This window comes from Gadus chalcogrammus, chromosome 6 (assembly GCF_026213295.1).
Source record: "Gadus chalcogrammus isolate NIFS_2021 chromosome 6, NIFS_Gcha_1.0, whole genome shotgun sequence".
NCBI classification, from domain to species: Eukaryota; Metazoa; Chordata; class Actinopteri; order Gadiformes; family Gadidae; genus Gadus; species Gadus chalcogrammus.
Genome location: NC_079417.1, coordinates 19,196,505 through 19,211,269, shown reverse-complemented (window position 1 = coordinate 19,211,269; position 14,765 = coordinate 19,196,505). Strand labels below are relative to the sequence as shown.

The 14,765-nt window shown below is 45.7% G+C and overlaps 1 protein-coding gene across 1 annotated transcript; it reads left to right on the top strand.

Moving 5' to 3' along the window:
• The first annotated feature begins 526 nt into the window (after positions 1–526).
• Positions 527–14,404, top strand: angptl2b (angiopoietin-like 2b). The gene is made up of 5 exons (XM_056592726.1): positions 527–1,264; positions 6,535–7,484; positions 10,225–10,418; positions 11,540–11,810; positions 13,218–14,404. The coding sequence occupies exons 2-5, from the start codon at positions 6,560–6,562 to the stop codon at positions 13,415–13,417; spliced, it is 1,590 nt and encodes a 529-aa protein (XP_056448701.1). The 5' UTR covers positions 527–1,264; positions 6,535–6,559; the 3' UTR covers positions 13,418–14,404.
• Positions 14,405–14,765: the final 361 nt, after the last annotated feature.

The following is a 14,765-nucleotide window of genomic DNA, read 5'->3' as shown; positions in this document are numbered from 1 at the left end:
AGACCAGAACATGGCTGCAGACTCCTGCACCTGGGGCGTTTGGTGTTTCTTCTGTGCCACTGCCCCCTTCACTCCCCCCAGCTCAGCGTTCATGGGCTGAGGAGGTGGGGGGGAATCACACTTTCATTCAAGGCCAATTAGGAGTTGATCACTGGGACACCCGTGACCCACCACTGACTCACTACAATGAGCTCCAGTCCGGAGCCACAAATAGGTGGTGGTGAAATACCAGTGGACAGGGGGGCAGGGGCACGGAAACCTGAGTAGGGTGTGTAAGCTTGTGTCCATGTGTGTGTTTTCAGGGTGTGCCTGGGTGTGTGTGTGTCTGTGTGTGTGTGTGTGTGTGTGTGTGTGTGTGTGTGTGTGTGTGTGTGTGTGTGTGTAGGACTTGTGTCATGTGCATGCTTGCAGACCTCTTTGTACCAGGGGGAAGGAGGATGAGGGGGAGGAGGGGAAGGAGGAGGAGGGAAGGGTGATCTGTTGCTTTAAATAAGAATGTGTTCAATTTGAGGAAGAAAGGGGGCAGGCCCTGAGTGCAAATTGTACGCCTGCTGAAACAGTGTGCCAGAGGATCCAACGTCATTTAGAAGTACACAGCAGAGAGAAAGAGAGAGAGAGAGAGAGAGAGAGAGAGAGAGAGAGAGAGAGAGAGAGAGAGAGAGAGAGAGAGAGAGAGAGAGAGAGAGAGAGAGAGAGAGAGAGAGAGAGAGAGAGACACCATGAGGCAGAGGTGATGGATCCAGTCCTCTGAAATTGACTTCTGCCTGGCATAAGGGAGGACACGGTCTACCCGGGGCTCCTTCAATCTGACAGGAAACTACAGACGACAACAAACTCAACGCATCCATTGTGTCGTGTTTTTTTACACGTCTTTCTTGTTTTTTGGCAGATTGAAAGTGGATTTTTCTAAACTTTGTACTCAATGTTTCCGGAGGAAATTCCAAGGAAGACCCAACTTCTGTTTAGGTTGTCTTTTTAATCACAGACTTTTAAACACCATCAGTAGCATGCACTCAGGTGACAAGCAGTAGTGAGTCAGAGAACGGCGGCGAACGAAAGACAACTGGAAGGAGAGCACCAAGGAGAGAGCGAGAGAGAGAGAGAGAAAGAGAGAGAGAGAGAGAGAGAAAGGGAGAGAGAGAGGCAACCTCAACACAGTGGTTTTTCACATTTGGGATGACTTTGAACCAGGGAAAACTTCAATCAGCTCTTCCAAGAGGGAAAGGATACTGAAGCAGCCTGATCGCAACTCTACTATTATCCCGTGAGCATTGTGTTTCTCTAACTTTCTGTCTAGTCATTACATGAATGGGGTGTCAATTTGTAAATGTAATAGTTTGACACTATTGAAACTTTCTTGGAGTGAACGACTTTCAAATCAATAGCTCTGTAGATGTCTTAAATAATTGCAGTGCAATTAACTTGTAATGCTGTATTTTATTACATTGTTTTGCTGGAGGCTAGACATTTTCAAGTGTGGCGGCTTCATGTATAATTGCCATGATAATGATTTTCTGGTATTTGGGGTTTAGCAATCATCATTTGTCTTCCCGGGAGAAGTTCAGCGCCGAAGGTCGGGACGTTTAAATGACTTTAATTAGAGTTTTGACACGTTAGAGACAGAGAGGCAGGCAGGCTGGTCGTTAAGGCTGCTGAGTGGGCTTCCGTTGGGGATAAATATTTGTTAACTGATAAGACACTTGTCAAGATATCAGCCTACTAAAGAAAAGAGGAGACAATGTCCTAGTGTCACAAGGTCCTAAACCTTGACTAACGACCGGCCAAGGACCGAGCGTTCCTGTGAAGTAATCTAAGCTCTTTTACAGGCAGAGTAAAACCCAAAGAGACAGGCAGATAAACAGCTGGAGCCTTGCTGTGTGGAAGTGCTGCTTGTGCTTCCAGGATGTCCCCTGGGGTCGGGAGCACAGGGAAGAGCGCTGCTGAATCTGAGCTTTGTTTCTGTTGCCGAGGCAATATTTGGATAAGGGGGCTTTGAGGTGGAACTTTAGGAGAGTACTGAAAACAGTTCCATGCGACTCCCTGCCTTACCCTTTCTCAGATCACCAACGTTTAGCCACGTGTGTTTGTGTGTATGTGTGTGTGTGTGTGTGTGTGTGTGTGTGTGTGTGTGTGTGTGTGTGTGTGTGTGTGTGTGTGTGTGTGTGTGTGTAAGTGTGTGTGTGTGTGTGTGTGTGTGTGTGTAAGTGTGTGTGTGTGTGTGTGTGTGTGTGTGTGTGTGTGTGTGTGTGTGTGTGTGTGTGTGTGTGTGTGTGTGTGTGTGTGTGTGTGTGTGTAAGTGTGTGTGTGTGTGTGTGTGTGTGTGTGTGTGTGTGTGTGTGTGTGTGTGTGTGTGTGTGTGTGTGTGTGTGTGTGTGTGTGTGTGTGTGTGTGTGTGAATGTGTGTGCGCGCACGTGTATTAGTAGGATGAAAAAAGATGAAACCTAAAGGTGGACAAAAACCTCCACATGAGCAATGGCAAAATAGACTTGCTGGCTCCAGTACACAGAGTAGGAGTCTGAGATCTACCGTGCCCTGGATGTCATGTTAGTGGTTATACCCCGAGGATTACACGCTTGAGGAAAGAATGAGGTCACTCCCAAGGTAACGCAATAGCTCCAATTAACGGGAGCAGATTGAATTGGACTCTGATCCAACACAAACTTGGTGTCGTGCAGGCAGCTCTGCCCTGCATCCACAGATCATCAAGCGCTCATTTGAACATGCAGTTAAAAAGCCTGTCCGACGGTGTTTACTTTTCTCTCTCTCTCGCTCTCTCTTTCTCACTCTCTCTGTATCTCCCTGAATCTGCCTATCTCTACATCGCTACCTGCTAGCTAATTGCAGTAGGAAATAATTGGGTCAGTAGATCTTGTCTGGTAGCCACTGTGGGTGGGAGGTGGAGGGGAGGTCAAGGAAGGCCGGCTATGCTTGGCTACTACTATGTCCAGCCAGTGGCTCCGTCTCGTGCTGCCCGGCCACCGACCGTTGACTTCCCATGTGTGTCTGGGGGCCGGCCGGCTCTAATGAGCTATGGGAGAATGCCAGGAATGCTGACAGGCCCTGGCTCTGTGAGAGGGGTGCAGGGAAGAGAGTGAGCAAGAGAGAGAGAGACATCAGCCAGGCTGACACAGTGGGTTTGCCCAACATCTAATTAGCATGTGGTGCGCATTAATATCAGAACCAAGAAGGGACAATTAAATTGACACAGCGGGCAGGAAGACATCCTCAACGCACCGCTAAATTACAAATCATTCACGTTGTCCAGCCGAGCGTGCCCCTCTGTATGGCATTGTTAACCTCCCTCCCCGCAACTCAATGTGAATGTGTGAACGCCATCAATGGCTCCGGTGGTGTCCAGTGCTTTACAGCTCATGAGCACAGAGCGACTCGACCACCTCTTGTTGCGGTCCGGCTCCTGGCTGCTCGTTAAAACACACCGATGTCAACACAGTAATGACCGGGAGTGGGGGGGGGGATTTAAGACTAGACTAGGCGGACAGGGGGAGGTGGAGGGGGGGTTGGTTGCTGTTCCCTGTGGCTGAATGTGGCTGGCTTAATGACAGAGCATCGACTCCTGGGCAGATGGGACTCTCTCAGGTCCCTGGGAGTCTGAGCACGAGAAGTGCTGTTATTTGAAGGGCGCACATTAACAGGGAATCCGAGGGAAAACGCACTTACAGCGCACATACATACACTCACACTTGTGCGTGTGCATGCACACACACAAACACACACAAACACACACACACACACATGCACACACACACCCCACACTTATAAACAGTAACCCAGGCATGAAGCCCGAGGGATTCAAGATTAACCACCTCCGCAGGAAGGCTGAGTCACACAGCATGTTTTAGACACACTGAATCCTGACTGCAACAATGCCCTATCAGCCAGCGGTGGGGCTTTTATTGTGGCGTAATATAAAAGTAAACGATTGTGAGCTGCACTAAAGACGCTATAGAGAAATAATGAGGTGGAAAACAGGGCTGGCTCCGCTTGACAGTGTAGCTCTAACTCAAGCGCTGTTCAAGGTTCTGCACGTGCACATCAGTCAGCGAGTGGTGATGTCATGCGTGCCGACGTTGTTGGTGGTATTAGGACAATGAGAGACCTCGCTCCAAATTACTGTATTGAAAGACAAAGAAATTCCTCAGCTAATGCAAAACAGAGTTTAGACTTGTTTTTCATAAAAAAATCATTGGAAAATAATCAGCATTTCACAAACAATGAAAATAACATTACAATAAAACATAATTCAAGTACGGAAAAATGGCGAACAGAATTTTGCAGGATTGGAGAAAACTGGAATAACTAGGTTCCAAACATTCATTGAATGCAAAAATGTGATGATCTTCTGAATCAAATATGAATTTTTCACATGTGTTCAACTGTAAACTCAAAGGGTTTAAGGGTGAACGTGAAGGGATGACTGATAATGTTAAATGGAAATGGTTTTCCAACATGGATGATGGAGCAAAATAAAGTAACCTTCTACTGATCACGGTAATGGACTTAAGCCTTCCCGGTGATCAGAGTGTGTTTACACACAGTAATCTTGCAGCACAGAGCCAACAGTTTAAAGGCTCACTGGGTCATGTTCTTGGGGAGAGAAACTCACCTCTCTCCTCCCACGTCAGCCCAATGTACTGGCAGAGAGCCCAGAGTTACACACCAAGGCGAAAACAATCCTGCTCCGTACCGCTCCTGAGGTGGGCATCACACACTAGGTTATCTGTTCCTGGAGTTTATTCAGAGAGAGGGGGAGAGGGAGGGAGAGAGAGAGAGAGAGAGAGAGAGAGAGAGAGAGAGAGAGAGAGAGAGAGAGAGAGAGAGAGAGAGAGAGAGAGAGAGAGAGAGACAGAGAGAAAAGAGAGAGAGAGAGAGAAAGAGAGAGACAGATGGATAGAGAGAGAGACAGAGAGAGAGAGAGAGAGAGAGAGAGAGAGAGAGAGAGAGAGAGAGAGAGAGAGAGAGAGAGAGAGAGAGAGAGAGAGAGAGAGAGAGAGAGAGAGAGAGAGAGAGAGAGAGAGAGAGACAGAGAGAGAGAGAGAGAGAGAGAGCGATTAAGCTTTAAGACTGGTGAATGACCCTTGCATGTTTCTTCAACTCTCAATCCAGGGCCAATAGAAACATTCATGCAATGCGTTTTGATCGGATGGGTGCCTCTTGCTGGCGGTGCAGAGGTGTTCCGCTGGGCTCCACTGTAATCCAATCTGCAGCATTTTTCAATGACTGACCCCTGGGGTTAAAGCCCCTTGCTATCCTTACACAGAAGTCACATTCTCCTCTGGACACAGCACCCCTTCCCCCCGGCCCGACCCCACATAGCCCCCGTCACTTCTAATAATACCAGAATCAAACCCTGCCGACAGTCCGTCTGTCTGGCTGTCAATCCCTTCTGTCCGTCTCTCTTCTTCTCTGTCCCTCTGTCCGTCTCGCTATCTTTGTGTGGATGGACTTGTTTAACTCATTTGGTCAGGGCCATTGCTTATATGTGATGTAACACAATTGATAACCAAAGCTGAACTATGTTCAGCCACATTTTCTAGTGTCTTCTTAGTTTATTTTTTCGTTTAATTTCATTACATTTTCCATGAGCAAAGATGCCCTGACCTGTGGAAGAGCACAAATAGGAGTGTTTTCATGTGTTATGGCCTAACAGCGGTATTTACCCAAAGGGGGAACCCGGGCCAAGACCACTGGCTAAGCTAAACAGAATCACGTCGACAGTGAAGGAACAGACTCACTACAAACTGCCACTAGGGAGCTGAGCTCATCATTAGATAAAGAAAATATTTGACTTTGGAGGAGTGAAGGAAGATTTGCAGCTTTCAAACATCCCCTCTTGAATACACTTGAAGAGAGGTGGACTACTGGACTAGCTTGGCAGCATCAGGTCACAAATACGTCTTTATTAATGACCAAACTTGCCGGGTAGTAAACATGACGTTGTCTCATGTCTACATTACAAATATTCCGTTCCTTAGCAATGAGGTGCTGGATTTACTGCAGCATTTTAAGACACAGCATCTGTTGGTGCGTGCATTGGCTGTCGTGTGTCTGGTTTCAGCACTGAACTGTTCAACGGCCCGTATTCTCCGGTAGCTTTAACAGCCAGCCGTAGTGGAGAGTTGTAATGAGTAGGGCTCGCCCGGACAAAAAGCTAAAACTCCCTGAGCAGTGCGCCTTCCTACATCTGTGAGGTTACTGAGGCTCAAACCAGGGCGTCCTGGGGGAAAAGGGCTGCTTCTGGGCTAAATCACCCCAACTGTGAAGGGACTCCATTGACGTCCTGTCAGAGCGAATCTGCAGCCAAGTTCTGAAGGAGTTTCCTAAACCACAATAGTAAGAATAGGTTTTGATTCCGCAAGGTCAGAACAGTTCTGGCAAAATATCTCGGCTACGTACTGGGAGACACTGTGACGGATCAACTTAGCAGACAATAATAAGTCAATTGGTAATCACTCCAGACATCAATCTGTCCCTTGTTCCTACAATGTCGTAACGTCTTCTTAAATCTTCCTCAGGCTTTGGTGAGTTTGAACCTCTCTCATGGAGCCCCCTTCGGTGGTGCTGCTGGGGCTCCTTCTCGTGTATGGACTGGCCAGCGGAGCAGAGAACATTCAGGGGAGCCCCCCCGATGGTGGTCCGACCACCGGCCACGCTGCTGGTGGACCGCAGAAGGCCCAGGAGTTTGAGAGCAGCGACGAGGGCCTCGAGAGGGAGTTCCTGTATGCGGGGAGGAGCAAACGGGCCCCTCCCGACCCGCAGCAGGACAAGTGCTCCTACACGTTCATCGTTCCCCAGCAGAAGGTCACCGGGGCCATTTGTGTCAACTCCAAGGATCCCGAGGGCCTGCAGGAGAACCGGGTGAACAAGCAGGAGCTCGAGCTGCTGAACGTGGAGCTGCTGAAGCAGAAGAGGCAGATCGAGACCCTGCAGCAGCTGGTGGAGGTGGACGGCGGCATCGTGAACGAGGTCAAACTGCTGAGGAAGGAGAGCCGCAACATGAACTCCAGAGTCACCCAGCTGTACATGCAGCTGCTCCACGAGATCATCAGGAAGAGAGACAATGCCCTGGAGCTGGCTCAGATGGAGAACAAAATCCTGAATCAAACCTCTGAGATGCAACTGCTCACCAGCCGGTACAAAGACCTGGAGCACAAGTACCAGCACCTGGCCTCCTTAGCCAACAACCAGTCTGCCCTCATCGTCCTGCTGGAGGAGCACTGCCAGAGTCGCCCCATGCCCCGGTCCGTCCCCCGACCCCAGCCGGTTCCTCAGCCCCAGCCTCGGCCACAGCCTCGGCCGCAGCCGCCACCGGCGGCCCCACCGCTCAACAGGCCCTTCCAGCCCCCCGTCGCACCACGGCTCAACAACCAGATCACCAACGAGATCCAGAGCGACCAGAAGTCGCCGGTGCTGCCGACCATGCCTGGCGGGACGCACAGCCCCTCCACCACGGACAAACCCTCTGGTGAGTCTGTCGTGTCTCAGATGAAAATAAATCAGGTTTTCTTTCCTGACAAAGATAATCCTTTGTTATGTGGGAAAAGTGAGTCCAGTCATTTATGGGTCGATTCTTACTGAATAGGCCACAATCAAAGGTTGTGAAAGGTTGTGAAAGGTTTGAATCAGAGGTTGAGCCAGTAGCAGAATGGAAGCACTTATATTGACATTACAGTGGGAAATTGTGCTATTCTTTGTAAATGTATATAATATACCCCACACACACCCAGAGCAAAAATAGTCTTGGCGCAAACACAAAGGTGTGTGTTTAAAAAATGTCTTTCTATGAGAACGCTTGATAAGCTTAAGCCAAGTTGATCTTTAAAACACATGTTACTTGACGATTAAGAGTAAAAACTCCTCTGAACAGTCCTTTGTCCTTTGGTTGTCAAGTGTAGAGAATAGCCTTTTCAGCTTGTGCATTTTAGCAACACCAGCCTCCGTTTTAAAGAAAGGGATTGGACCACACCAATCAGGGTGCGACTTCGTGCCCACTTCACGCTTTTTCCATTGACATTTGGTGCGACCGCTCGCCTTTTGCCCTGGGCCCGCATGTGAACGGTAGCCTTTGTGGGGAATATTTGCATGGATGCAAGTGGTTTCCTGCGCACAGTCACGCAATTTACACCCTTAAAGTAACACAAATCCTTGGACATTATGAGTAAGAGATCCATTGTACGGAATGAATGGAGTGTGCAGGAGGAGCAAACAGGGAGAGTGGCAGAGTAGGCGGGAATCAAGGGGAGGTGGGGGGGGGGGGGGGGGCAGAGCACGAACAGATAGAGAAACATGGTCTGTGTGAGGTCATTCTTTCCAGTTCCACCACACGATGAATCAGTCAAATGTTCCAGCGAGGCAGGATACATTATCAGGCATAACAGAACACGACCGGGCAGACCTTGGGCTTGATGCTTAATCAAAGACACTCATCTCTGTGTAGAGATGGCAGGCCAATAACAGGGTTCCCACTCCATTTAGATTATAATTCTTTATGTATTTTTTATGTTCCAGGACATTTTCCATAACTTCGCTGTGTTCATAGAGGTTCATATTTCACTGCCTGTTCAGTCAGTTGAAGCCAGGCGAATCTCTATAGAATGACAATTTATTAGTATAAATTAGACAACTGTGATCCAACTAAAGTTTTGTCATCATGGCCTCAGAGCACCGGGCCTGAATGTGACTGACCTGTCTGCATTACCTATTTAAATTACATCTGTCCTTCCTGAAGATGTGTACGATTAAATAAAATCACCGGTTATAGGTTATCAAGTGTTGTTGATACATGTTGATATATAATTTGCCGCCAAACACTAGACAGAAGGCTCACCTCGCCATCATCTTTGCTGCCTCACACAGAAATAGAAAAGGGAAGGATGGCGACGAGTGGAGACACCGTGAGTCATTGAGGGATGTTTCATTTGCATGGATAATCTGTTACGTATCATACGAGGATGGCCTTGAACAACCTTTAGTTGGTGACTGAACAGAGCCCACACAAAAATGAAATATGTTTGGTAGCTTAACTTCCAAATTTTCGTTGAGATGTTCCAGCTTTTTCCCGGACAATCCATCAATTTGGACATCTTTCATATGTTTTCTATCACTGGAAAACAACTTTTTAAGACGCATTGGAACCCTGAGTAGTAAGTTAGAATCCAAAAATATGTTCTCGGATTATACCAACTCCACACAACTACTTAACATGACAATTTGTTGGATGAATTGCCCTTTATGTTCCTAACTGTAACTGTATTGGTGATTTTTGGAGTATAGTATTTTTGACTATTCAAACCACCCACATCTGTTATTACCCCTAATGTATCACATATGCCCGACTGTGATACGACTACTTTGAAGATAGAGTCAGTTGGGTAAAAGTGAGAAATCTTGAAAAGTTAAACACTTTCACAGCCAGTTGGAGATGCGGAGCCAGTGGTCCTATTAGAGTGTTTTTTCCATATCTACAGAGTTGGAAACTTAAATGGGGTGGAGGCAATGTTCCAATCATATGGAAAGACTTGTACCGAGAAGCCATGTGATCTCAACCAAGCATCTGCAGAATTCAGCATGAACTTTGTTCCTCAACTGGTTTAACAAATTCAACAACACAATTGCAACGTGGTGTGTCTGCAGGTGTCGTTGGTCAAAGCCAACAGCTGCCCAGCCGGCAATTAGTGCAACATTAAACATATTGTTGTTTGGGTTGAGTTAGTGGAAAAACATCATTGACATGTGATTAGTTTATTTCGTCGTAATATTTGTTATTATTTAGTTAAATGCTGATTTATTGACCGGAAAACAAGGAATATGGTTGAAAAAAATAATGGTGTAGTATAAAGAAAAGGAGAAAAAAAGAATAATACATCAAATGCACTTGTTGGTCTAAGCCCTGCTACTGTTTCCCATTGACTGATCAGGATCTCAAATGCCCGCATGCTAGTGTTACTTTTGGCTAAACAGCCAGTAGCCATTTTCGACCTCGAGCCCGACTGCCAAAATCAACTCGGCTGCTATTATACTAAGAGTCTACCATGCTGGAATACGGGATTCCCTAGACTGAGCTCAAATCCAAACATCCACCAAATGGGTGATTCCTCCTTTCCTCCTCTAACTGGCAGGATATCCTTTAATGTATGCAGCATAAACAGATGTCTAAGACAATGATTTTTGCATGGTGTCTCCCCTTCACCCGCTCCCTGATTCAGGCCCATGGAAGGACTGTCTGCAAGCCCTGGAGGACGGCCACAGCACCAGCGGCATGTACCTGGTGAAGCCAGAGAACGCCAACCGCCTCATGCAGGTGTGGTGCGACCAGAGGCACGACCCGGGGGGCTGGACCGTGATCCAGAGGAGGGTGGATGGCTCCGTCAACTTCTTCCGGAACTGGGAAACGTACAAGGTTTGTGAGCTGTTGTGAACACCCCCCCCCTAGTCAAAGACTCCATAGTTTGGGTAGGAACACAGTTTGCTTTAGCAGAGGGTTGGGTTGAGACTTACCAGACCTGGGGGAGAATGAATCAGCGATTGTTGAGGTTGGAGGGCATCGAATGTGACCCTTGCAGAGTGGCCCCAACCGTTGGCTCCCCTGACCTCATTCATGACAGCAATCAGCCGCCAACACGTTTGTTTTGAATGTGTTCAGAAATGACACACGCTAACTCCTTTTTGAGATAATAGATATAGAGTCAAGGCCAGGCCACGGCATTCTCTCATCCACTGGATCCTGAACGGTGTCTAAGTGAAGACATATGAATGTGAACTTTACTGCAGTCTCTCAAGCCATTAAGTTAAACAGCCCGTATAATTATGTTATTGTGCTGCTTAATAATATAATCATAAACACGTAAAAACACAGATCAAAACCAACAAAGTAGCGCTGAAGCTAAACCTGCTCACCATACGAGGTGAATGTTTTTTTTTTTTTTTCTTAAAGTCAGCCTATTTGGTACAAGTGAATTGTTGAGAATATGCCCTTTCGAACAGCCAAGTGTGTTGATTGTTTTGTGAGGTTTTTAAATAATTTTAAACAGTTAGTGGTCTGCTTCCAGCGAGACCAATTTTTTTTATGGGGCATTTTCTAACATTTCTGCTGTCACATAGTAAACATATTTACGATAAATCTGAATCATTTTGAAAGATTACGTTGAACTTCAATCAAGGTACATGTAGTGCTAATAGGAAACCAGTTCACTACAAATTACCTTATAGTATAACGATAACACAGCGCTGTCTTCATCCTTGGCCTTATGCTCTCAAATGAACCCCCTGGTACTTTTTAACTGGATAATAGTGGAAAAACGCTCACCATAAACTAGAGTCACGCTCCGTTTATTTTAATGTGCCCTGATAATAAACAACAGCAGAGGAAAATCCCAAACCTATAATCATCCGTGTAGAATGGAACAAATCGTTCCCTATAGATGGCCCAAACCACTCACACACACATTTCTCACAGACCAGTAATTGAAAGGGATGTCTGCCTGGTTCCCTGACGGCCCTGCCGTGTCCTCCTCTCCACAGCAAGGCTTTGGTAACATCGATGGAGAGTACTGGCTGGGTCTGGAGAACATCTACTGGCTGACCAACCAGGCCAACTACAAGCTGCTGGTCACACTGGAGGACTGGTCAGGGAAGAAGGTGTTCGCCGAGTACGCCAGCTTCAGGCTGGAGCCCGAAGCCGACTTCTACAAGCTCCGGGTGGGACGTTACCACGGAAATGCTGGCGACTCCCTCACCTGGCACAACGGCAAGCAGTTCACCACGTTGGACCGGGACCACGATGTGTACACAGGTATGGGGGGCCGCAGGGCTATACTGTGATAGTTGCGGTATAACAGCATCAATAGCTCCGCACCTCATGGTTTGACTTGAGGGCTGAAAGTGTACGTGTTGCACTGTGTGTTACGTTTTTGTGCGTGTGAATTGTGAACTGAACAAAAGCTGCAATAGAACTAATAATTATAATGAATATAATTATAACACATGCAATTTGGAAGCCCTCACCCAAATTCACCGTACAATGTGATAGGGGCAGACTTGGAGTCCCCAGTGGGAATCAAACTACTAACCCAGGAAGATTATACTCTGCCAGCTAGATAGGACTTTTATATCTCCGTCATTGTCATTATAATTACATTGGCTTCCTGTAGGTCAGAGAATTGATTATAAAATCATGTTGCTAACCTATAAATCCCTACATGGTTTAGGGCCAAACTTTTTAAATTATATGCTTCCACTAGATAAGCCTTCTAGACCACTAAGATCTTCTGAGACTAATCTGTTAATTATCCCCAGAGTAAACGCGAAACATGGGAAAGCAGGATTTAGTTACTATGCAACAAATAGCTGAAATAAACTCCCTCAGGATTTAAGACTTGACCCAACTCTGAACACCTTTAAACAAGACTGAAGACTTTTATGTTTGCTTTAGCTTTCTGCTAAATCTTGAATACATTGCTATTTTATTACTAAAATGCCTTTTTAACTTTGACTTTATTTTCTATTTTACATGATAAATGATCTGATACCAGAGATAAAGGATAAGGGTTTGAGACCCAAGTTCTGTCTGGGTTAGAGTCCTAGAATCTGGGTTGGAGTCCCAGAGAAACTACCAAGTTCCCTCAGGTCGGGTTGGAGTCCCAGAGAAAGGACCAAGTTCCTTTAGGTTGGATTGGAGTCCCAGAGAAAGGACCAAGTTCCTTTAGATCGGGTTGGAGTCCCAGAGAAAGGACCAAGTTCCTTTAGGTCGGGTTGGAGTCCCAGAGAAAGGCAATCGGGTTGTTACTATTGTCTCAGTGTAAGCAGTGCAACAAAAAGAGAGATGAATTGGAGAAGGCAACTGGTCACTATGAGGTGAAGTGTTTGAGACCCGAGTTCTGTCTGGGTTAGAGTCCTAGAATGCGGGTTGGAGTCCCAAAGAAAGGACCAAGTTCCTCTAGGTCGGATTGGAGTCCCGACGTGGGTACCAGAGAGTATGTTGATCTGATCTTAAATACAATGCACTTTCTAAAATGCTGATCTATTTTACTCATTTTTTGCATATGTTTTCTTTTACTTAGGCTATCTATTATTTTATTTTATTGTATGACAATGTTTATATGTGTAGAACTTTGAGTCTGCCTTGTGTATGAAAAGAGCTACATGAATAAAGTTGCCTTGCCTTGCCTTGCCAATAATACTAACCATTTATATCTCCTAGGTAATTGTGCCCACTATCAGAAGGGAGGCTGGTGGTACAACTCCTGCGCTCACTCCAACCTGAATGGCGTCTGGTACCGGGGTGGACATTACCGCAGTCGCTACCAAGACGGAGTCTACTGGGCTGAGTTCAGAGGCGGAGCTTATTCCCTTAAGAAAGTAGTGATGATGATCAGACCTAACCCCAACACCTTCCACTAGCCAGCAGAGAGAACACTTACTGCCCAGTGCAGTCTGAGACACCTTTCTTTGTATTCATACAGATCCTAATAAAAATCAACCGTTTTGAACCAGATGGAACTATATAACGAAGCCAGATCATAAAGAGGGTAAAAATGGAAAAGAATGTGCAATAATTAAGCAACAGGATGGCCTGCTCATTGAGGCCAGTCTGGTCGGGCGTCCCAGTGCCGCCACTCCAAAATAATTGCACTTTCATTCTCTTTAGTTATTTTTTACTACCAGCATTAGATTCAATATAAGACACATACTCATGGCTCAACAGTTTGCTAGAGGTACACTGTCACATGATAATCTGTTGCTTGTAATAGATGGTGCTTTCCCCTGCGCTGTGTTTTCGGCAGAAAATCTGAAAAAGTTACATTCTTGATTTGCTGTTAGAATCTGAAAATACCTAGGATTAACGGTAGAGAAATCCAGGAAACGGTAGACACAGGAATCACAATCCAGTGACTTTGTTTGAAGAAAACTTCAGGTGTGCATTTTATAGGAATATACTAATGTTTTGTTGGATTTAAATACAGGTGTTTATATTATGACCAGACTTGTATATTAAGTGTTTAAATTGTCCCTTACCTGGCATCAAACCATGCCAGTTTTTGCAAAACATAATTCCATACTTTAAATGTTCATGCGTGATTAATAAATACAGAAATATCACACACACACACCATATGCTTTGGATGATACACCATTTGACAGATGTCCTTCAAATTAAACCTTTTGAACTTCAATTGCCTGGACAGGTGCTGTTTTGCCTGTATGAACCAAGGACTGTGTTTACTGTAAAAATTCAGTTGTCTGTTGATGTCGATTGATCCAACACCGTGTGTCTGTACATAAAAAGATACTTGTAATATAATGTAACAAAATCTATCATGTATCGCTATTAAGTTGCAATAAAACATGTACAGCTTGGTCTCTGCTCTAATGTGAAGTTTTCTGATACACATTTGACCTGATGTTCAAGGTTCAAACATAACTTAACTTAATAACCTTACTGACATTGACTCTCCCTTTCAGTATATAAGTAGTATGTTAGACACCACACAAAAGCTTATGGTGCATAACTAAATGTCACATTTCTATAGCTGTTCCCATTCTGACCTTTAGGAGTCACTTACAAAGTTACTGACTTAATAACTTGAAGTGCTTCACTCTCATTCTTGTTAAGCAGCTGGAAATACATATTTACCAAATACATATTTCCAAGGAATGGTTTCCTCTAAGTAGCTCAGTATTGCTTGTCATTTTGCCCAGAACATTTTAAAAACCAAACAAGGAGACGATTATGCCTCATGTTTACTTA

Excerpts from the sequence above, each read along its gene's own strand:
- angptl2b (XM_056592726.1), top strand. The coding sequence starts at position 6,560 with ATGGAGCCCCCTTCGGTGGTGCTGCTGGGGCTCCTTCTCGTGTATGGA. Across the intron at positions 10,419-11,539 it reads GGAACTGGGAAACGTACAAG|CAAGGCTTTGGTAACATCGA; the intron begins GTTTGTGAGCTG and ends TCCTCTCCACAG. Across the intron at positions 11,811-13,217 it reads GGACCACGATGTGTACACAG|GTAATTGTGCCCACTATCAG; the intron begins GTATGGGGGGCC and ends TATATCTCCTAG.